We start from the raw sequence: 21504 nt of genomic DNA, 5'->3' as shown, positions 1-21504 counted from the left end.
GGGCAAAGGAAATCCTCCTCTGTCACGAATCCCCTGTTACCTTTTAATATATGGTCCAGTGTGTTCATATTATTTATTTGGTTTTTGGAGCTTTACATTTTTGGGATGTTTGACCAATTTATTACATTTATTGTGTTTCACAAGAATAGAAGTAAAAAATGAGAAACTATGCTAGAAAGATTGAACATAGCTTTTCTCATCTTTGCGTTCTGGTGCGCGAGCACTCGAAGCGGATTTTTAGAAAGCGAGAAACTTTAGCCGAAACCATAACTAGAATACAACTTGTTTCTGAATGTTAGATAAGCAAAGATGCATCATCGTTGAAGTGTTTTGAACTACTCGTCAAGCTAGTTTGTACCGCGGCCTGCTCAACCTAGCACATGGCGGCCTACTCATGCTAGGCCTTTTACATTTTATAGTCAATACACTAGCACCTTTTCGGAATGTTGTCTTATTATCATCCTTTAGTGAATCGACCATCCTTTCTAGGAAGCATCTCTCTTGCTCTAGTGTTATTAATCTTAAGGACTTTAATTAGATAAAATAGTAAAAACTTGTATTATTAAAGACCATTAAAATTCCTTCGTTGATATAGCTTTCAAGCCACAGTCTACGCCCTCTGGTTTGAACGAAAGTTAGAGTAGGAGAGTTTCCAAACAACCTAACTCGACTAATCAACAATCTGAATAAGTTTGTTCGGAATAGGATTCCATCTATAAGCCATGGCAATCTAGTTTGCAAGGCATTGACAGATTTCTTTAGTTTCTCAGAGTAGTGAAGAACCCTAAGGAACGAACACTCAACCGGTTCTGAATGATATGAACTCGATCTGATGAGAAAGAGAACTGAAGGATTGTTTAGTGACACAAAGGGATGCGGAAGTCCCAATGATACTACTAGAACTCTCAATGGCCGCTTGATTTGACACACAAGTCCGGCTCAAAGAAAGGGGATTCACTTGGAGATAACCTCACCAAGGGAACAAGAATGTTCTAATCAAAGAACAAAGAAAGAATACTCAAAATTGAATAAGGAAAATCGATTATTTCATTTCAAAGAGGAGTTCACATACTTATACAACTTGTAGTCAAAAATAATAAGTAGAATGTGTGAAAAAGAGACATAGAAAATAGATAGAAGACCAGATCTAGTCAAAGCACAGAAAATAATGTTGACTGGTCGATTTGAACTCTTCGGCTACTCTTGTCCAGGTTCGATGTAACTGATAGCACGTCCCGCGGTGAGAAGAAGTACACGGCCGGTTCGTTCTTCATGTACGGACGGATGACTTTCATGAACTGTTCCGGGCCAAAAGGTGACTAAGTCTTCGGACAGCCTCAAGAGTCTTGCCTTAGAGAGATTTGGCTGATCAAAGTTCATGAACTGATCGAAGTGTCGGATCAGTTCATCAGAACGATCGCCGGTTCGGCCAAGACGGCTTAAGAGCGAGAGACCATGGTCGGATTTGGATTCCACTCGAACAACTTCACTTCTGGCTTGACCAAAGGACTTAGCATGTCAAACAGGACGGGAGAGGCGAACTTCAGTACGGTTGATTTGGCCATCTGGTCGTGGGTTATGCTGAAGCTCCAAACCGGACGAGTGCGGGTCAAGACGATACACGGCCCGAGCGGTATGTTCGGCCCGATCGATGGACTGAACCTCAGTTGTGTTGTTCCGGACGTCCTGATCCTCGTTCTGATCTGATTCCATGGACTGGGGCACATCATTCCCTCCTTCTTCAAAAGGATTTGACCACAAATCCGGATCATCTACAATAAAAGGGGAAAGATCAGAAACATTAAAGCTCGAAGAAATGTCATACTTACCTTGAAGATCAAGCTGATAAGCATTGTCATTGATCTTTTTGAGGATCTGGAATGGACCATCGACCCGAGGCATAAGTTTAGACTTTCTTTCTTCTGGAAATCGCTCCTTCCTCAAGTAAACCCAAACAAGATCGCCTTCTTTGAAAATAACTTCCTTTCTTTTCTGATTGGCATATCTTTTATAGATCTCGGTCTTGGCTTCAATGTTTGCACGAACCTGTTCATGTAGCTTTTTGATAGTGTCCGCCTTTCTCTTGCCATCTGTACTAACTCTTTCACTCAAAGGCAAAGGTAAAAGATCAAGTGGACACAAAGGATTAAACCCATAAACAACTTCAAAAGGAGAAAACTTTGTAGCATAATGCATTGCATGATTGTAAGCAAACTCAACATGTGGTAAACATTCTTCCTAAAGCCTAAGATTCTTCTTAACCAAAGATCTAAGCAAAGCAGACAAGGTTCGATTAACAACTTCAGTTTGACCATCAGTTTGCGGATGACAAGTTGTAGAAAACATCAATCTTGTTCCTAGTTTAGACCATAAGGTTTTCCAAAAATAACTAAGGAATTTAGCATCACGATCAGATACAATGGTCTTAGGCATTCCATGCAACCTAACAATCTCTCTAAAGAACAAATCAGCAACTTGTGTGGCATCATCAGTTTTATGACAAGGAATTAAATGAGCCATTTTCGAAAATCTGTCAACAACAACAAAGATTGAATCTCGTCCCGACTTAGACCTTGGCAATCCTAACACGAAATCCATAGAAATGTCTACCCAAGGATGAGAAGGAATAGGAAGTGCAGAATACAAACCGTGGTTTGAAGACTTGGATTTAGACTTCTTGCACACCACACAACGGCTACATATCCGTTCCACATCTTTCATTAAGCTCGGCCAATAGAAGTGATCATGAACCGCCTTGTAAGTCTTTTTGACTCCAAAATGTCCCATAAGCCCACCTCCATGAGCTTCCCTGAGAAACAACTCCCTCAAAGAACATTGGGGCACACACAAACGGTTATCAAAGAATAAGAAACCAGAATTTTGAAAGTATTTTCCATAAGCAACCTTTGGGCATTTTCGAAAAATCTCTTTAAAGTCCTGATCAGAAGCATAAAGATCTTTGATAAATTCAAAACCAAGCAGTTTAGTTTCAAGAGCTGAAAGAAGAGTATACCTTCGAGACAATGCATCGGCCACAACATTCTCCTTACCTTGTTTGTACTTGATCACATATGGGAATGTCTCAATGAACTCCATCCAACGAGCATGCCTCCTGTTGAGCTTTTGCTGACCCTTAAGGTGTCTTAGAGACTGATGATCAGTGTGGATAATGAACTCCTTAGGCCAAAGATAGTGCTGCCACGTTTGAAGGGCCCTCACCAAGGCATAGAGTTTATGGTCGTATGTGGGGTAGTTGAGCATGGCTCCTCCCAGCTTCTCACTGAAATAAGCCACTGGTTTTCCTTCCTGCATCAACACAGCACCAATACCAACACCAGAAGCATCACATTCGATTTCAAAAGCTTTAGAAAAATCTGGAAGTACAAGTAAAGGGGCATGAGTCAACTTCCCTTTAAGGATTTCGAATGCTTCTTCCTGAGCTGGTCCCCATTTGAACCCCACGTTCTTTTTGATTACTTCAGTAAGAGGAGCGGCCAAGGTACTGAAGTTTTGAACAAATCGCCTATAGAAACCGGCAAGGCCATGGAAGCTTCTTACTTCACCAATGGAGGTCGGAATCGGCCAGTCCCGGATTGCTTGGACCTTCTGCTCGTCCACTCTCAAGCCATCTGCACCTACAACAAAACCTAGAAAGACCACATGATCTGTGCCAAAAGAACACTTTCCAAGGTTAGCAAACAAACGTTCCTTTCTAAGGACTTCAAGAACAGATTTCAAGTGCTGTTTGTGCTCATCAAGGCTTTTGCTGTAAATAAGAATGTCATCAAAGTAAACCACAACAAAATGACCAATAAAAGACCTCAAGACATGATTCATTAGGCGCATGAAAGTACTAGGTGCATTAGTGAGACCAAAGGGCATGACAAGCCACTCATACAAACCTAGTTTTGTTTTAAAGGCCGTTTTCCATTCATCACCTTCTTTCATCATAATCTGATGATAGCCACTTCTCAAATCTATCTTAGAAAAGTACTTAGAACCATGGAGTTCATCAAGCATATCATCAAGACGAGGGATAGGATGTCGATACTTTACCGTGATGTTGTTTATGGCCCGGCAGTCCACACACATCCTCCAGGAGCCATCCTTCTTTGGTACAAGTAGAACAGGCACGGCACAGGGACTGAGACTCTCTCTGATGTATCCCTTTTCAAGCAAGTCATTGATCTGTTTCTCCAACTCCTTGGTTTCAACCGGATTGGTGCGGTACGCTGGTCGGTTCGGTAGAGAGGCCCCCGGGACGAGATCAATCTGATGCTCAATTCCTCTTACCGGTGGCAATCCTTTGGGATTTTCTTCTGGAAACACATCAGAATAATCCTGCAAGATACCTAAAAACTCACTCGGAATCTCCGGTGCAAGATCAGAAGACGATGAGGCCAAGAGAGACTCTTTATAAATCAGTAAGAGAAATGGCTTTTGAGAGCAAAGAGACTTCCTTACCTGTCCTTCCTTGACAAAGAAGTTGGAGTTTCTAGTACTGGTCTCAGGTTTATCAGCTTTAGATTCTTGGTCTCGATTCTTCTTAAGTTGGACCTGGTCTTGATGAACTTCCGAAGGCGACAAAGGCACCAAGGTGATCTTCTTTCCCTGATGATCAAATGAATGCCGGTTTGTGAAACCATCATGCACTGCCTTCTTGTCAAATTGCCAAGGCCGGCCCAAGAGAACATGGCAAGCATCCATGGGAAGCACATTGCACACAACCTCATCCTCATATCGGCCAATGGAGAGTGGAACTGTGACTTGCTCCTTCACATACTGTTCTCCGGCCTCATTGAGCCACTCTAACCTGAAAGGACGAGAAAGAGGTCGAGTAACAAGCCCAAGTTTCTTTACAAGGGTGTCACTAGCCACATTAGTGCAACTACCTCCATCAATGATTAAAGAACAAACTTTATCAGAAATGAGACATCTAGAGTGAAAGAGATTCTCCCTTTGTTCTTTGTCATTGGATTTTGGTTGGACACTCAAGGCACGCCTAGTAACCAGTAGGGAACCATGGCTCGGCTCATCAAGGACATCTTCATCATAGATCGGATCAGAACTCTTCACAAAGGTCGAGCAAAACTCATTGATCACTCCATCGACCTCCTCATCAAAGATGGGATCAGTGGTGTCGTCCAAAACCCTCCTAGTAACAAGAAGGGGACCATGAACCGGGAAGTCAAGTGCTTCTTTCTCATCATCATCATCATACACTGGTCCGAAATCCTCCTTGTCTTCTTCATATTCGACTTCTCCATTCTCCAAAAGCACCATCACCTTTTGGTTTGGACATCGATTGGCATAGTGGCCAAGGCCATGACACCTAAAGCATTGGATGTCTCTAGTTCGTTTGGTGGCCTCTTCTTTCTTTTCTCTATCATCACGAGCAGGGACATTAGTCTTAAAAGCTGTATTTGTTGTGGAAGAAGACTTACCCTTGTCTTGATAGTTTGGCTTGGAAGCAAAGGTCGGTTTAGTGAGACCCTTTCTCTTGACTTGTTGCTCGATCAGCACAGCCTTGTGTAGCATCTGCTCCATGCTGTCATAGTCTTCCAGCTCCATGCGGTCTTGTATGTCCCGGTTGAGCCCGGTAAGGAATCTGGCCATGGTGGCGTCTAAAGGCTCTTCTACATCAGCTTTGATCATCAAGGTCTCCATCTCTTGGTGATAGTCCTCAACTGTCTTAGAACCTTGAAGCAAACGCCTGAGTTTATGGTGTAGATCCCGGTGGTAATGGTCGGGAACAAAACGTCTCCGCATCAGCATGGAAAGCTCATCCCATGTATCGACTGGCGCCTCACCTGCTCTCCTCCTGCTAGTCACAACTCGATCATACCAGTTAATAGCATAGCCGGTAAACTCAGCAGCAGCAAGTCTAACCTTTTTAATATCAGAAAAATTTTGACAATCAAACACAAGTTCAATTTTTCTTTCCCATTCAAGAAAAGCATCCGGATCATTTTTGCCATAAAAACTTGGAATTTTCAATTTCAAACCACCCAAGCCTTCATTGGTTCTTTCATTTCTACCAAATGGATTGACATCACCTCGGTTTTGATGCCTAGGAACTCTCCTTGGACGGTTGATGGATCGATCATCTTCATAAGACTCTTCTCGGATTTCTAGATCGGACCGGCTGTTCCTCCTTGGTTGGTCACGTCTGGTTCTGGTACGTAAATGAGTTGGACGGCCCTGAAGTTCATCAAGCCTCTGATGGATCGCCTCCAAACCTGTATTCAACAAGTTAGACATAGAATCATTGAGAGCACGCATTTGCAAGTTAGATAGCCCGGCATGTGAGTTTCCGGGTCGGTTTCTTTCTTCTTCACTGTCCATAGCTACCTGAAAACTTAGACAAGGTAAAGTTAGATTAAAACCCTCTCACACTCAGGTGTTTGTCCTTGCCCACACACGTGTTTCACTCAATTTGGTAGTCACTCAAAAGAGTTTTCCTCAAAGTTCTAAGAGAACAAACTAGATATCCCAAAAATGAGAATCCCAAGTGAAACACCCAAGAGACAAGATAGAAAGACAAGAGATTTAACAAGGGGAATCCGTATTAACCACCTCCAAGACCGGATTTCTCCTCGGCCAGCAGGATTACTCTTCTACCACCAAACCACAATCGAAAACTTTTGAAAACTTTTCTTTCTTTCTTTTTTGATTAGATCTTTCTCTTTTTTTTTTTTTTTATGGATGGTAAAGAGGGGCCCGGATTCAAAGATAGATAGAAGAAGAAATTTTTTTTTTTTTTAATATGAAGAAAGTGATAGGTGAGAAAGATGGAATGAAAAGAGATACCGGAAGAGTGGCTCTGATACCACTTGAAGAACCCTAAGGAACGAACACTCAACCGGTTCTGAATGATATGAACTCGATCTGATGAGAAAGAGAACTGAAGGATTGTTTAGTGACACAAAGGGATGCGGAAGTCCCAATGATACTACTAGAACTCTCAATGGCCGCTTGATTTGACACACAAGTCCGGCTCAAAGAAAGGGGATTCACTTGGAGATAACCTCACCAAGGGAACAAGAATGTTCTAATCAAAGAACAAAGAAAGAATACTCAAAATTGAATAAGGAAAATCGATTATTTCATTTCAAAGAGGAGTTCACATACTTATACAACTTGTAGTCAAAGATAATAAGTAGAATGTGTGAAAAAGAGACATAGAAAATAGATAGAAGACCAGATCTAGTCAAAGCACAGAAAATAATGTTGACTGGTCGATTTGAACTCTTCGGCTACTCTTGTCCAGGTTCGATGTAACTGATAGCACGTCCCGCGGTGAGAAGAAGTACACGGCTGGTTCGTTCTTCATGTACGGACGGATGACTTTCATGAACTGTTCCGGGCCAAAAGGTGACTAAGTCTTCGGACAGCCTCAAGAGTCTTGCCTTAGAGAGATTTGGCTGATCAAAGTTCATGAACTGATCGAAGTGTCGGATCAGTTCATCAGAACGATCGCCGGTTCGGCCAAGACGGCTTAAGAGCGAGAGACCATGGTCGGATTTGGATTCCACTCGAACAACTTCACTTCTGGCTTGACCAAAGGACTTAGCATGTCGAACAGGACGGGAGAGGCGAACTTCAGTACGGTTGATTTGGCCATCTGGTCGTGGGTTATGCTGAAGCTCCAAACCGGACGAGTGCGGGTCAAGACGATACACGGCCCGAGCGGTATGTTCGGCCCGATCGATGGACTGAACCTCAGTTGTGTTGTTCCGGACGTCCTGATCCTCGTTCTGATCTGATTCCATGGACTGGGGCACATCAAGTAGTCTCTCTGGTTTTTTTCTAAACTTGTTTGCAAACAATAGCAATATTATTCGTAACAAGGTTTTTTGATGTGAATAAATTTAAAATTCATTCAGAAAAAAAATTACCATTGACGATTTTTTTAAAATATACCAAAAGCCGGTCGGACTGGTAGTGTGATCTGAGAGTATTTGATTCATGCATCAATTCCTGTCTTATAAAATTAGAAATTTGACGCACGTTTTTATGTACAGCAAATGACTCGCGTCAAATCGATGGTTGTCAAGAAAACAAGATTATGCAAAGTTCCTGAAGCCACGCAAATGGAGGAGGCGCATAAGACTAAAATAAACAAAAGACATCTCTTTGCACTTTTTTCTATCGGACGGTTGCAAACAAGAGCCGCAACTTCTACAGTAACTACAAAATTATTTATAATTTTGCTTTTTTTAATGGCTGTCAACCGAATTAAAATATGGTGTTCGAATGTTAAGTACATGTACCTTAATATATTGGTAAATACAACTTTTGCATTGTTCTTTAAAATAACGTTGTGTTTTTAATAGTTAACCTGTAATAGATTGTTCAAAAACAAATATTACATACAGTATATTCTTCGTATATTGATATACTAAAAATATGACAAAATTTATTTATAAAATCTATTAAAAATTTAAGAACTATTCCAAACACAAACTTAATATTGTGTTTCTGAAAATTCAAAATTTAGGAACATTAAACAAAAGACACTATATTTTTACCATGTTTTTCATTTATTCATACGGTGTTGACAAAATGAATAAGTTTCTTAAGTATGTTAAATATGCATTTCTAGCCTTGTCAATTCGTCAGTTAAAGAATGTAGCAACGCTAGTGAACTTCATGAAAGAAAAACATTTGTAAAATCTTAGTTGACTTTTCTTAGGCGGTAGTTACCCTAATTTTGAATCGCGATCAGGATTTTCAATCAACTTTCTATTCGAATAGTGACTTAACAACAACACTAATGCAAACAGTAACTCTCATGGAAACTAAATAATCACTATTTGATCAGTTTATATTTGGACTTCGGTCCAAGTAATTTACATAGTGGGTCATAACAGATGATTAAGCCACTTCTAGTATTAATCGGAAAGTATTCTAAACTCGGATCAAGCAGTATGGTATCTTTTCGGGTTAGTCCATTTTGTAGCCCTAAATGTGTTTCTCTAGAGCCGACCGGATCAGCCGATAGGACTTATAAAAACAAGATTATACATCAATGATCGAATCACAATTTTGTTAGTCAGTCGTCAGTTAGTCCTCCTATACAAGAAGGACTTTTCAAAATAAAGTAGAAACACCCAAAATCAGTGACTTGGCCATGTGTGCAAAATTTAATAATAGACCCGACTTTATTTAATTCACGGACCCAAGGTTAGGCCTGTCAATGATTATTCATTTTGTTGAAATTGTTTACCAAAGTCTAAAAGAAAATTCAACATTCTGGATAGATGTTTTTCAACTTAGCGGCATATTAACATTTACACACACAAAAAAAAACTTAGCGGCATATTAACATTTACACACACAAAAAACTTAGCGGCATACTTTACAGTTTTGTTACTTTTATGTTCACTTTTTTTTTTTTTTTTTTTTTTTTTTTTTTTTTTTTTTTGGTAAAATGTTAAAATATTATTACCAATTTTCAATTTTTGACAGACGATACAATAGATGACTAGTAGCGGAAATAAAAACAACAACACAAACAAACTAAAGACAGCAAATAAAGGCTCGGACTGATTAACAACGCAGCACAACCGGTTAAAACAAAGTAATAGCGAGACGAGGTAAGACCTAACAACCCTGAAACTAGATGAGAAGACCGGCCGGTTGCCACGAGCACTGAGAGAAGGGCGCCCTCAAACCCTGAATGCAACAGTTACCTACAGCTTCTAGCCGATAACCCAGAGCGAAGCAGAGCGCAGAATCCAACCACGGACACAGAGCAAGCAAGATAAAAGAGACCACCGGCGGTACGAGGAAAAGCCGAAGACCAACAGTGCCGTCGTTCCGAGGTTTACGCCGGAGATTACCGCCTCCATTGCATTTCTCGGGGACAGTATACACTCATTTAACCACAACCCGAAGAGAATATGGGTCGGTAGACGGACAGCTCCTCCGGAGGCAACTAAACCGAAGCCACGCTCGAGCCCCCGCTGACTTACTATCACACCAGCAAAAACACAGTCGAGCCAGAAGTTGTTGCCAAGCCACGAACACGAACCTGCTGAGATTATTTGAGAAAAGCTAGCAACGGAGAAGGCCACAAACGTCATCACCACTGAGTTCTGAGCGATGAAGAAGCACACGGGAGCTAAACCACGAAGCACACCATGTGAAACCACACACTACGCGACGCCACAGGGAAACCGGACGGACGTCTCCATCCTCGACGAAACCCACGCGCAGCCACCACCTGAGAACACGACGGTGGCTCACAGATTCAGAAGAGAGATCTGGAGTTACCAAGAACCAGTGCCTCAACACCACTCGAGTTTCCAAGTTCCGGCAAACCCTAGACCCCCAACTCCACACGCAGCTGAAGCCACCACCAGGAGCCACCCCGGAGGTAAATCGAGCCAACGAGGAGCTAAACGACACAACACGCGCTACCAACTCGGCGGGACAACAGAAAGCGTTTTATGTTCACTTGCTTGTTTTTCTTTCTCTACTTAACTGTAACCTCTTTTTGTTTTCTGAATTCAACAAACACACAGAAAGCGTTTAAGTTTAACGATTCGTTGCTGAAATATATGCCAAGCTAACACGACAAAACGTTCATGATTTTAATCGCCAAAAAATTGACGTTATTACCAAAATGTATTGATACATTGAATGACAGTGCTCGTAACTAACGACAACAAAACATATGGACCAGTCACTGGCTCAACTGGGCTAGCAAATCTGGGAGTCATGGCACACGTTGAACTCCATGAGAAAAATAGTTTGGAAACAATTTTTCTTCATATACCATATTTTATGCTACTTAAGGACATGCAATTCAGAAAAAAAAATTATAAATAAAAGAACCATATATATGGAATGGAGGCTCCACACGTGGAGATGAAGTGGTTTTGAACTTTAATTACAAGAGATAAGGGTGGGGGAGAGAAAATGAGGTGTAATATCAAATACAGGATGAGTTGGTAGATATACCTTCACGTGATAACAATAAGTTTGTATAATGGATAGAGCCATAGAGGATGATCTATTTTGTTTTGTTTTTTGAAACACCTCATATAATTGAAGCTAATGACCAAGAAAATGGTCGACAAGACTGGTACACTAATGGATAGACCGATACAGGATGATATGTCTTGTATATTTTATGTTGGGCAGTATATCTGCAGTTAATGGCGAAAACAATATTTATAAAATTAAGTATATATGTTTAGGAATTTCAACATGGAATAACCCGTTCATTTAACATGTATTGCATACAGCGGGTTATATATGTTAAGTGGAACGGGTTCTTAGATAAAGCAAGCTGGATTTATTAAAACGAGACAATTTTGTAAAACTATCCTCTTAAACTTCGGAATTGACCTCAGATATTTTACCCCAAAAAAGGAATTACTATGCCGGGATGTCTTTAGAAAATACTCGTACTAACATAAACTCTGAGTTTTATAATTAACTAATATCTTGAAGATCTTGAACTTTTAAGTGCATTCTGATCCGTCTCAGACTCTTTCTCAAAAAATTTGAAGATAGAAAAAGATGGTCTTTCTTTGTGACTGCGAAGTATAACATTATTTCGTCAAAAATCCAAGATTAAAATGCCGAAATATGGTGATTCCAATAAATCTTTTTTTCAACAAAATATATTTGTTCTCGTAAATTCTTTAAAAATAGGGAAGCACACAATTTCTTTTCAAAATCAGCAAACACATAAATATACAAATTTACAGTACAAGTGCAAGGTAACAGTCTATGTATATGCATCGTTTTGGGTTTGAGAAGTTAAGGAAACAATTAGTTCATTAGGGTAAGCATGGAAGTGTATTCTTGAATCGGCGAAGTCAATTAAATCCAGTTATCTGACCTGCAACAGTAAAGCAAATCAACTTTACATATTAAACATATTCATCATCGCTTTAATCTGATAAATACTGTCAAAGAGGATATTAAGTATTAAGTAGTTATAAGATTTATATTCTACTTATATCAAAATTAGGATATTAAGTAGTTATAAGATTTATATTCTACGTATTAAACATATTCTTTTTAGCTTTTTTTGTGGCTCCCTAAGACACATTTGCTTTGAATAGCGACTTATATACAGCAGGTTTGATTCTTCAATCTGAATGTATCTCTGCATCACTATTGATTTGATGAGAATTCACATACTTAACAAAAAAAAAAATTAGGACACGAATGTCTTTGGTATGTACGCTGACAAGATTGACACATAAAATATCACTAACAAACTTTGAAACATAAATTTTGGTACTAAATAAATGATGCTATCTACATCACTAAACATAAGTTTTATCACGTGTAAAACTTTCATTCATACCGTGTGCATTTATACTCCCCCTCTGAAGATACTTTATGTAATTCACCTCCTCGTTCAACTGATCTGACGTAGAACGCTTTCCCTACATACCGAAAAAGAAAGGTTAATTTTAGGATATTTGGAGCGTCACAGTTCTAGTAAATCTTTAAGACAAAACAACATACTTTAACAGATTGTAACCTGTAGATCTGTAAGTGAAGAATCCAAAAGATAGATAACTACTTAGGGATTTTGAAAGAGACTGACCTGGATGAACTCAATAGAGTGAAGACCGAGAAGACACGTAAAGAGAAGTCATTTCTTGTCTCCTTTGTTTCTCAACTTCTCTGTGCATTATCTTCTCCATATTTTCTTCACTACTAACTCTGAACTCTTTACGACGCTTTCTTCTCTTCTCCTGAAAAACATTCATCTTAAACATGTAGTTTGTCTTTACGTTTAATTATTTTGAATAAAGATTCTTATTACATTAATGATGAATTGATGATGGTGATGATATATTGATTAATTTATTTATGATGATGATGATGAGTCAGCGGGATCTGATCATGTCTAATTTTTGTTCTCGGTGATGGTCTGAATCTCACTCAGTGATTTGTTGTAAAGCTGAAAAAAAAAACAATAAGTCGGAGTCGGAACAAAGAAAGTAAAATAAAGAAAGTGTGTTTATAGTATAAAATTTAGAAAAGGCTACGTTATTGTAGACGTATTGGACAAAGATTGAGAGATTAGGGTAAGCAATGACGTCTTTCTGCTCAATCTTTTACTTATTCTCTCTTTAATTAATGCCGATAAGTTCATTTCCACATTCCATTTCTAAGTTACATATATCAGTTTCATTTATTCTTTGGTATTTACCTATATCTTTTGTTACGATCAATTATTTTCTTATTATATACCTAATTACCTATAGTCGACATAGCACATATATATACATTTATATAATATAGGCTGCATCTCTGAAGGCCCGAGGCCAGATGTTGAACCATATTCTCAAAATTATTTGAATGTCTTTTTATTTGCTAAAAAATATATGAATGTCACTTTAAATTTTGAAGTAATATGAATCATTTCTTTTATTTTAATAAGATTATTTATATAGAACGTAAATGTTCAATTTGTACTGCTTCTATTTTTTTTATCTATGCTAAATAAAATGATATAGATCATTGTTACAAATATTTATCTTGCGTAATTATTTTCAGTTATCACTCGGTAGTGGTTAGGGCAATTCTCTCAAATAGATCATTTTTAAGTTTTGATCACAAAAATACCAAGAGAAGGAAAATGACCAAAATATTTCATTTAATATGTAAAAGGATCTTAATACCCTAGATATATAAATTTTTTAAAAAAAATTAAAAAAGAATATTTTTTTATAGTTTTAGATTATATGTGTTCAAATTTAAACTTTTTTATAATTTTTATTTTATTTTTTATAATTTTTTTAAAAAAGTTTTTCTTGTAATTCGAAAATACTTTTTGAAGCTATTTTTAAAATTTTTATTTTTTATTTTTTAAAATTTTAATATTTATTTTTTATTTTATAAATTTTAAATTTTAATCCCAAATCCCCACCCCTAACTCTAAACCCTAAGGTTTGGATTAGATAACCCTAGGGGTATAATGTATATTTACCTCTTTAATTATACATTTTGATCATTTTTAACGTTAGAATCTATATTTGTGACATAAATTTTTTTAGTGTTATCCTATGGTATTTTCCTAGTGGTTATGTATTCTGACATTTTTCTCATCTGAAAGTTTATTGAAGTATAAGACTTAAAGGTTTAATGGTATTTTGTGTTATATTACATTAGTAAAATATTGATTATGTTGAATGATATTTAGGCATGATATTAACGCAAGAAAAAAAATCAAAAATTTGCGAATGCTATAAAGTTTTTTTTTGGGTTTTAACGCATTTCGAAAAAAGCATGTTAAAACATAAACATAGCCGAAGCGTTACTATTGGGATTTTCTCAAGTTGAATCTCTTTTTGTGAAATTGTTGGTTAGTCTTGAATCAGGTTGCTATTGCTACTCCATATACAGTTACAGAAGCTTTGCTGCTTGAAATAAACCCCAACACTATTGACTTTGTTTCTTGAAGCTCAAATCTGTTGCACCAAACCGAACACTCAACACTTGCCATTTAAAGAAAGCTATCCTAACCTATAAGAATTAGGGTGTCAAAACTTACTTATTTTGCAACTTCTTTGGCCTTATCTTCGTTGAACCGAAGTTTCTCCAAAATCTGACATCCTGCTGAATCTTTTTGGGACCTATTAGATGAATTAATGTTGAACAGAAACGATGAGAGATCACACTCTCATAAGGAAGAATGAGATGAACTCAAGATATGAAAATGAAAATTATTTATGTTAAAGAGTAAAGTTGATGTACAATCACTATATAAAGACTAATAATCTATCCGGTACAAACCACCGGTTACCACTAAACCAACAACTAATGTGTAAACCACACTCTCATCTCTAATATGACCAAATCCCCAGGAGAAAATAAACAGTGATTAGTTCCCCATCCATACCTGTATAGTTTCAGTTGGCTATGACGTATGGGAAACAAACACAAGAGATTGAGAAATATTAAGATAGTGGTGTTTATGCACACCAGATTTCTTCTTTTCATCAACGGCCCACTCAATGGCCTTTCCAGCCGGTTCAGTAAGAGGAGGATGCTCCGGGCTGAAAAAGTACATGTCTGATTTCCCTAGCAGGTTAATTGTCTCATCTCGCACCTTAAAAAGTGTTGACTCCATTCCCTCTCAGGAACTTAGCAGCTGCAGTAGTACCTGAAATGAAAACCAACACCAACAAGGATAACAAACGTTAGTTAACACACATACTCCGAAACGATTTTTCATAAGTACACTTTTGAATAGCAGAAATAAAGGTCATGAGAAGCTAAACAATATGCTGATCATTCTACCAAACAGCATAAGCATTACACAACCGAACATAAAGTTTCTGTTTTTATATCTAAGAAACAAAAGGATAGAAGTAAAACCTCATCCTCACTGTTGGGACGCTAAAGACCGTGCTGGCTGATGTTAAGCACCGTGCTTGGCGATGAAGCAGTGGCCCGATGGTTGTGTCACAAGAAACCATTTTCACTCTTAACAAGCCCAAGCAAGCGCCTTTGGGTGAGCGATTAGCCGATTATTACTCAGCGAGTTGTATTTTTCACAAAAATCCCAAATCTATTCATTATTTTCATTTTAAGCACATACTTATTTAAAATTCGATTTTATCCCGTAATGTACCTCCGAAATCCCTTATATATTAATTGAGGAACATTTGAAAAGATGTAACCTTAATTTTGTATTAATTAAAAGAGGCCCCAATGCATAGGTGTCACTCAATTAGGTAGTCAATTACATTCAATTGAAAAATAAGTAGGTCCACATTCGATTTTTATATGTTGTTAGATACATAAGTTGGTCAAACTATATGATATAATGATATGATATGATATTTTCTTTCCTTAAATAAAACCTACGGAATTACCATAAATGACTAATATATATATGACAATTAATGAGTTTAATAATAAATATTTGATAACAATGTATATCTCCTCCATTATTTTTTGTTTAATTTTATATTATTAAAATAAATTAAACAATCAAATTAGCTATAAAAATAAAATTTAGATTTTTTCGTATATGTTATATTTTGAATTTTTAAAAACGACAATAAATGACTAAAACTATTAAAATTATTATGTTAAAAATTAATGATCAATGGTTTAACATTTTTATTATAAGAAGATACACATGATTTTAAAACCATATGAGTAAAAAATATCATTTAATAATAAAATAAATATATATATATATATATATATATTAAACACTATATACCATAAGATTACATAAATATTTTAATATTAAAACTTTCAATGAATTTTCAAGAACATTTATAAATTATAAACTTATTAAAGATTTCAGATTGAAAATTTTGTTATCGATGATTTAAATATTTTGTTATAAAACGATATGAACGATCATAGAACCGTATGATTATAAATTCTTATTTAATAAATAACTATACAAAATATACTATTCCTAGAAAAATAGGTTGGTCCATCTTAACTTATATTACACTTTTTATTAAACTAACTATCGAATTGATAAATAACGTACCAAAAAATGTTTTGCACTTTCCTTAAATATAAGCTACGAAATTACCTAATATGATTAACGTATATGTGAAAATTAATTATAATGAATAATAAATATTTGATAACAATTTTTGTATCTTAGTTCTTTTTTAATTTTATATTATTAAAATATATTTAAAAATCACATTAAATATATAATAAAAACATTTATAATTTTTCTTATATGTTATATTTTGAATTTTTCAAAACGTCTATAAATTATTAGAAATTTGAAGATCCCCACTCTGAAAATTTTGTGATCAATAGATTATTTTTTTTGTCATAATAAGTTACAAATGATCATAAAATTGTATTAATATGAACTTTTATTTAATATTATAAGAAGATACACATTATTTTAAAGCCATATGAGTAAACAATATCATTTAATAATAAAACATATATATTTACATATATATATATTATACTATATACCATAAGATTACATAAATATTTTAATATTAAAACTTTCAATGAATTTTCAAAAACATTTATAAATTATAAACTTATTAAAGATTTCACATTGAAAATTTTGTTATCGATGATTTAAATATTCAGTTATAAAATGATATGAATGATCATAGAACTGTATGATTACAAATTCTCATTTAATAAATGACTATATAAAATATACTATTCTTAGAAAAATAGGTTGGTCCATCTTGACTTACATTATATTTTTTATTAAACTAACTATCGAATTGATAAATAATCTACCAAATTTTTTTTGCACTTTCCTTAATTAGAAGCTACGAAATTACCTAATATGATTAACGTATATATGAAAATTAATTATTATGAATAATAAATATTTGATAACAATTTTGGTATCTTAGTTCTTTTTTTTTTAATTTTATATTATTGAAAGATATTAAAAAATCACATTAAATATATAATAAAAACATTTATATTTTTTCTTATATGTTATATTTGAATTTTTCAAAACGTCTATATATTATTAGAAATTTGAATATTCTCACTCTGAAAATTTTGTGATCAATAGATTATTTTTTTGTTATAATAAGTTACAAATGATCATAAAATATAACGCATATGAATTTTTATTTAATAAATATTCAAACTAAATAATATATATATATATATATAAACACTAATGATTTAAAGCAACAAAATTGGCTGATCAATTTAGTCGTCCAGTTGAAATCTTTCAAAAGTATGTGAAAGACTAAAGTCAAAGTAAATATGGATTTAGAATAGTAGTTATATTTTACTAACCAAATACCGAAAAAACCGAACCGAACCGAAACCAACCCGATATCCGGATTGAACACCCGTAATCCAAATGAAGCCAAACTATTGTTTCATTCTCTAAAATATAATAAAAATGATAACTTAATCCCGCGCAAGGCGCGGGTCTTATCCTAGTAGCAGTGTAAAATGAAACAAAAAGAGAAAAAAAAAATATAGCTTTCAATCTCAAAGAAACAAGCGAACGTGGAAGAAATACGATCCAAAACAATCCTAATTCTACCTCACCGTGGTTGACAAAACTCTACAAGTGAAGTAAGAGTTTATGTTTGGTTTATCAACGATCAAGAATCATAATAATAGTATATGTAACTCATCAGCTATTCCTTTTCCCGCCTTCCACGTCTCTCCTTATGAGCTCCAACACCATTTCATTCCACGTATCAACCGGTCCCGGCATGCACCAGTGCAAGCAGTCCTGAGGCGGAGGCCGTCCATCAGGTCCCCTTTTAGTGATCTTGTTTGGATCCGGACTCCTGTACGGACCAGGATGACCATCATGTCGATACCCAAATGCCTCTGTAATATCCATCAGCTTTAACTTAACCTTTGAGCTCTCCGAAACTCCCTCCACAGCTCGGTTAAACCCTGTGGCTTGCTTCTCGTGCATTATCTCCGTGAACCCGTTTTTCACCAGCTTCCCTGGAAGGATGGGTTCTTCTTTCCCTGTGCATGAACCTCCTGTGTTCCAAGCCCCACCCTCGTAGTGATCAGGCGACCATGTTCTCACTATGGTCAAACCCGTGTAGTTAGGGTGTGTAGCCACGGACTTTAGGATTGTTTCGACTGATATTCCGAATGCTTCCACGTTGTTGACTTTCATGGGCTTTGATTTGTCCGGCCACCATAACTGTCCTCCAACGATCTCGTCATTGAGTATGTAGACGGATTGCTTCGCAAACCAGTGCCCTGATGACAGGACAACAACGTCGAATTTGGGAAGAGCTTCTATTATGCGCTCATCAGGACGGTCCAGCTTTAGTTTGGTGACACCTTCGGGAGCATAATCGAATTTTTCGTTGAACTGATGGACGAGCCAAGATGACCATATACGGGCAATCATTACTGATGATGACTTAAATAACCATCTCTGCATCTTCCGGCTCCCTCGATTGACCGGCGTTTCAACCTGAAAACAGCAATCTAACGTTAATATAATACATACTAGATCCTTTTCTAAACTTTTTCACAATTAACTAAATCTTTCAAGATAAGTAATGGACGAAGAAAAATTACTTGCCTGCCAAAGAAGGCACAACATGGATTCCATTTGGTTACGAGCTACTGAATCACCTATGAAGGCTAATGTTTTGCCTCTCATTAGCTCTAGAAATTTCTTGGCATCAAACCGAGGAAGGTCACACTGAGATGGTTTCCATCTCCAGTTCTCGTATCCCTTGTCAGATCGTCCATTTCCCTGGCAGTTCTGCATCTGCGTTATGACGGGGCAAGAGTTGTTCGTGTACACAGGTCCCTCCGGATCATAAAACCAGCTACCTTGGTACAAATCACACTCTACAAAGCAATCAAAGGTTTGGAGTAAGCAACAAATTCAAATAACAGGATTAGAAAACATGGAGCATCTAGAGAAGCACGCATTTGAAGTCTAACTATCAAGTTTTACTTGATAGAAATGAAACTGACATGAACAAAGCTACAAAACTGTTTTTCTCATACCAATTCACCAAACCAGAGAGAAGTCTCAAGCAAATGACCAAACAAAGCCTAGAGAATCCACGTCCTTAAACAACATATACATTTTTACAAGCCCAGCCCTCACTAACGGCTCTCTCACTAACTCAAAACAACTCTAATCGTCTACATTCAGTCCTAATCACTTCTTCAAAACCTATCCGAAAATTACGCGATTTGTCATAGAAGTGCATTAACTCAATTTACAACATTCCCATAGTAGTTTACTCTTTGGTTATACAAAACTAAGCTACGACAAATCAATATGTTCCAAACGAGAAGACAAAAAAAGCTACGTGTATGGAAACTAGCGTCTTTAGAAAGACCCGTACCTGGTTCTGCTGAAGCGGTTTTAGAGTCATCATGTGGAGGAGATGATACTACACTTGGAGTGTCTCCAGCCTTGGGAACATTGGTTTCACCTCCACCTGATCCAACATCAATCTTCTTCTCATCCGCCTCCTCTTTGCCATCCACCAAAGGTTTCTTATCACTATCAAGACCCGGCGGTGGTATGTTTTCACTAACAACAGCATCAGGTCCGCCAGAGCTAGAGTGAGAAGTCAGATTTTGATCTGAAACACTAACGTCACTACCCGTGTAAAGGCCTTCCACGGTATGGTTGGTCAAGGACAAAGGGACTTGAACTAGTTCAGGAGTCGCATTCCCATAAAACACACCACTCACTGATGAACCGATAGGGTAGGAAAGACGGAGCAACAATCCGAAAACAAAGAAGGATGCTAATCCCCCTATAGCAATTGCAATGGTGGACACCTTCGCAGGAAAAGCAGCACCGAATATAGAAACCTTAGGAGATCCCAAAGCCATGGCCTTTCCCTAAGAAGAGAGCTTATAGGTGATGATAAGTCACACTATCAACATTCTTCAAAAAAATTGCAGTCCAAGCAAAAATGATTTGGATTGCAATCTTCCACTCAACTATTAGCGACTTTGTTGCTCGATTCAAGCGAAAGTTTTAACCTTCAAAGATCTGAATCTGGAAGAACAACGCTATGAGCGAGCAGGCATATTAATGGAAACAAAACAGCAACATCATCGATCTCAAAAAAGAGTACACTAACTAGTAGATTAACAATCTAATACAGACGATCAGATTCAGCATCAGATTTTCAGGAAAATGAGAAAAAGGAGACAGATCCAACATGCAAACTAACGAAGAGAAACAAAGAGAATCTATTAACCTTTGCCAGAGACACGACGAATCATATGATGCTTGTCGTCGTCGCGAGCTCAAAGAGAATCACAAGAGAAGCATACTAAACAACAACAAAAACAAAGGTTAGTTTATTTAGTTTTAATTAATCATTTGTTTTCTTCTGCCGGTGCAGTGAATGCCGTCTGCGATCAATCGAGACGGCGCGTAGTCGGCACGAGAGAATTTGTCAATGTTACTAAACTACCCTTTTTAGCAACGCAGGTCAAAGTCAACGCCGCACGCGTAGACCTTGCATTGGTGATATGGTATCTATCATCCCTTTGTTGCCCCTTCGCGTTATGATACGCTTCTTTTGACCACCGACATGCTACATCATTTGCCTACTACATAAGATAAACAAACACATGCACACATAAGATAACGTATGGTGTGTTGTCCAACATAACGCGCTTAAAGGTTGTAGCCAACCCAATTCATTGCTAAAACCAAATCCTCTACGTAGTTTGCTTTCTATATTCACAAGTGGATGTAGATGTGTCGTGTGTCTATAGCAATGTGGCATGCAGCTCTATAAGAATATCAAAGCATCTAATCGGATTGCAAACATGGCATGCTTTTAGTTGACCTATGATTAAACTATCATGCTATCTTCACCAAAGAAACTATCAGCTATTATACGACAAACAGAAAATATTAAGAAGTTTGAAGAAAAACTAGCAACAATCTAATGGCAATGGTACTGAATTTAGCTGTAATACTTCAAAAGATTTAAACATCACTCAAAAACCAAAAAGTCTATTGCACACAAATCATTGACAAACTTACCACAAAACCACTTTCAACATATA

The 21504-nt window shown here is 36.8% G+C and overlaps 2 protein-coding genes and 1 long non-coding RNA gene across 5 annotated transcripts; all 3 read right to left on the bottom strand.

The window, feature by feature from the left end:
• Window positions 1–9436: 9436 nt before the first annotated feature.
• Window positions 9437–13577, bottom strand: LOC125578665. 2 transcript variants are annotated; one of them, XR_007316750.1, is made up of 4 exons: window positions 12578–13577; window positions 12332–12413; window positions 10627–11857; window positions 9437–10508 (listed from the first exon to the last, which is right to left on the bottom strand). It is a non-coding gene; the product is annotated as an uncharacterized LOC125578665 (long non-coding RNA). The 2 variants fall into 2 exon arrangements; XR_007316749.1 differs by having other exon boundaries at window positions 9437–11857; window positions 12578–13561.
• Window positions 13578–14421: 844 nt separating this feature from the next.
• LOC106359821 (ATP-dependent Clp protease ATP-binding subunit CLPT1, chloroplastic) lies at window positions 14422–15463 on the bottom strand (the record flags this gene model as incomplete). Its single annotated transcript, XM_013799453.3, is given in 7 exon segments — window positions 14422–14450; window positions 14506–14615; window positions 14836–14881; window positions 14965–15103; window positions 15105–15224; window positions 15372–15415; window positions 15418–15463. Coding segments are annotated over 7 exon segments (534 nt in total), but the record flags the coding sequence as incomplete, so codon positions are not given.
• Window positions 15464–17819: 2356 nt separating this feature from the next.
• On the bottom strand, window positions 17820–20924 carry LOC106443062 (protein trichome birefringence-like 18). Of its 2 annotated transcripts, none has more exons than XM_013884668.3 (4): window positions 20682–20924; window positions 19809–20476; window positions 19025–19299; window positions 17820–18913 (listed from the first exon to the last, which is right to left on the bottom strand). In XM_013884668.3, the coding sequence occupies exons 2-4, from the start codon at window positions 20305–20307 to the stop codon at window positions 18101–18103; spliced, it is 1587 nt and encodes a 528-aa protein (XP_013740122.1). In that variant the 5' UTR covers window positions 20308–20476; window positions 20682–20924; the 3' UTR covers window positions 17820–18100. The 2 variants fall into 2 exon arrangements, with proteins under 2 accessions (XP_013740122.1, XP_013740131.1); XM_013884677.3 differs by having other exon boundaries at window positions 19809–20470; window positions 20682–20854.
• Window positions 20925–21504: the final 580 nt, after the last annotated feature.

Source organism: Brassica napus, chromosome A1, assembly GCF_020379485.1.
Source record: "Brassica napus cultivar Da-Ae chromosome A1, Da-Ae, whole genome shotgun sequence".
In the NCBI taxonomy this organism is placed as follows: Eukaryota; Viridiplantae; Streptophyta; class Magnoliopsida; order Brassicales; family Brassicaceae; genus Brassica; species Brassica napus.
This window is presented reverse-complemented; position numbering and strand designations above follow the sequence as displayed.

What these genes read in the sequence shown, in the direction of transcription:
- LOC106443062 (XM_013884668.3), bottom strand. Translation starts at nt 20,307, where the DNA reads ATGGCTTTGGGATCTCCTAAGGTTTCTATATTCGGTGCTGCTTTTCCT. An exon ending in AACCGCTTCAGCAGAACCAG is followed by an intron (nt 19,300 to 19,808) that starts GTACGGGTCTTT and finishes ATTGCTTTGTAG; the next exon opens with AGTGTGATTTGTACCAAGGT. An exon ending in TGTTGTGCCTTCTTTGGCAG is followed by an intron (nt 18,914 to 19,024) that starts GCAAGTAATTTT and finishes TGCTGTTTTCAG; the next exon opens with GTTGAAACGCCGGTCAATCG.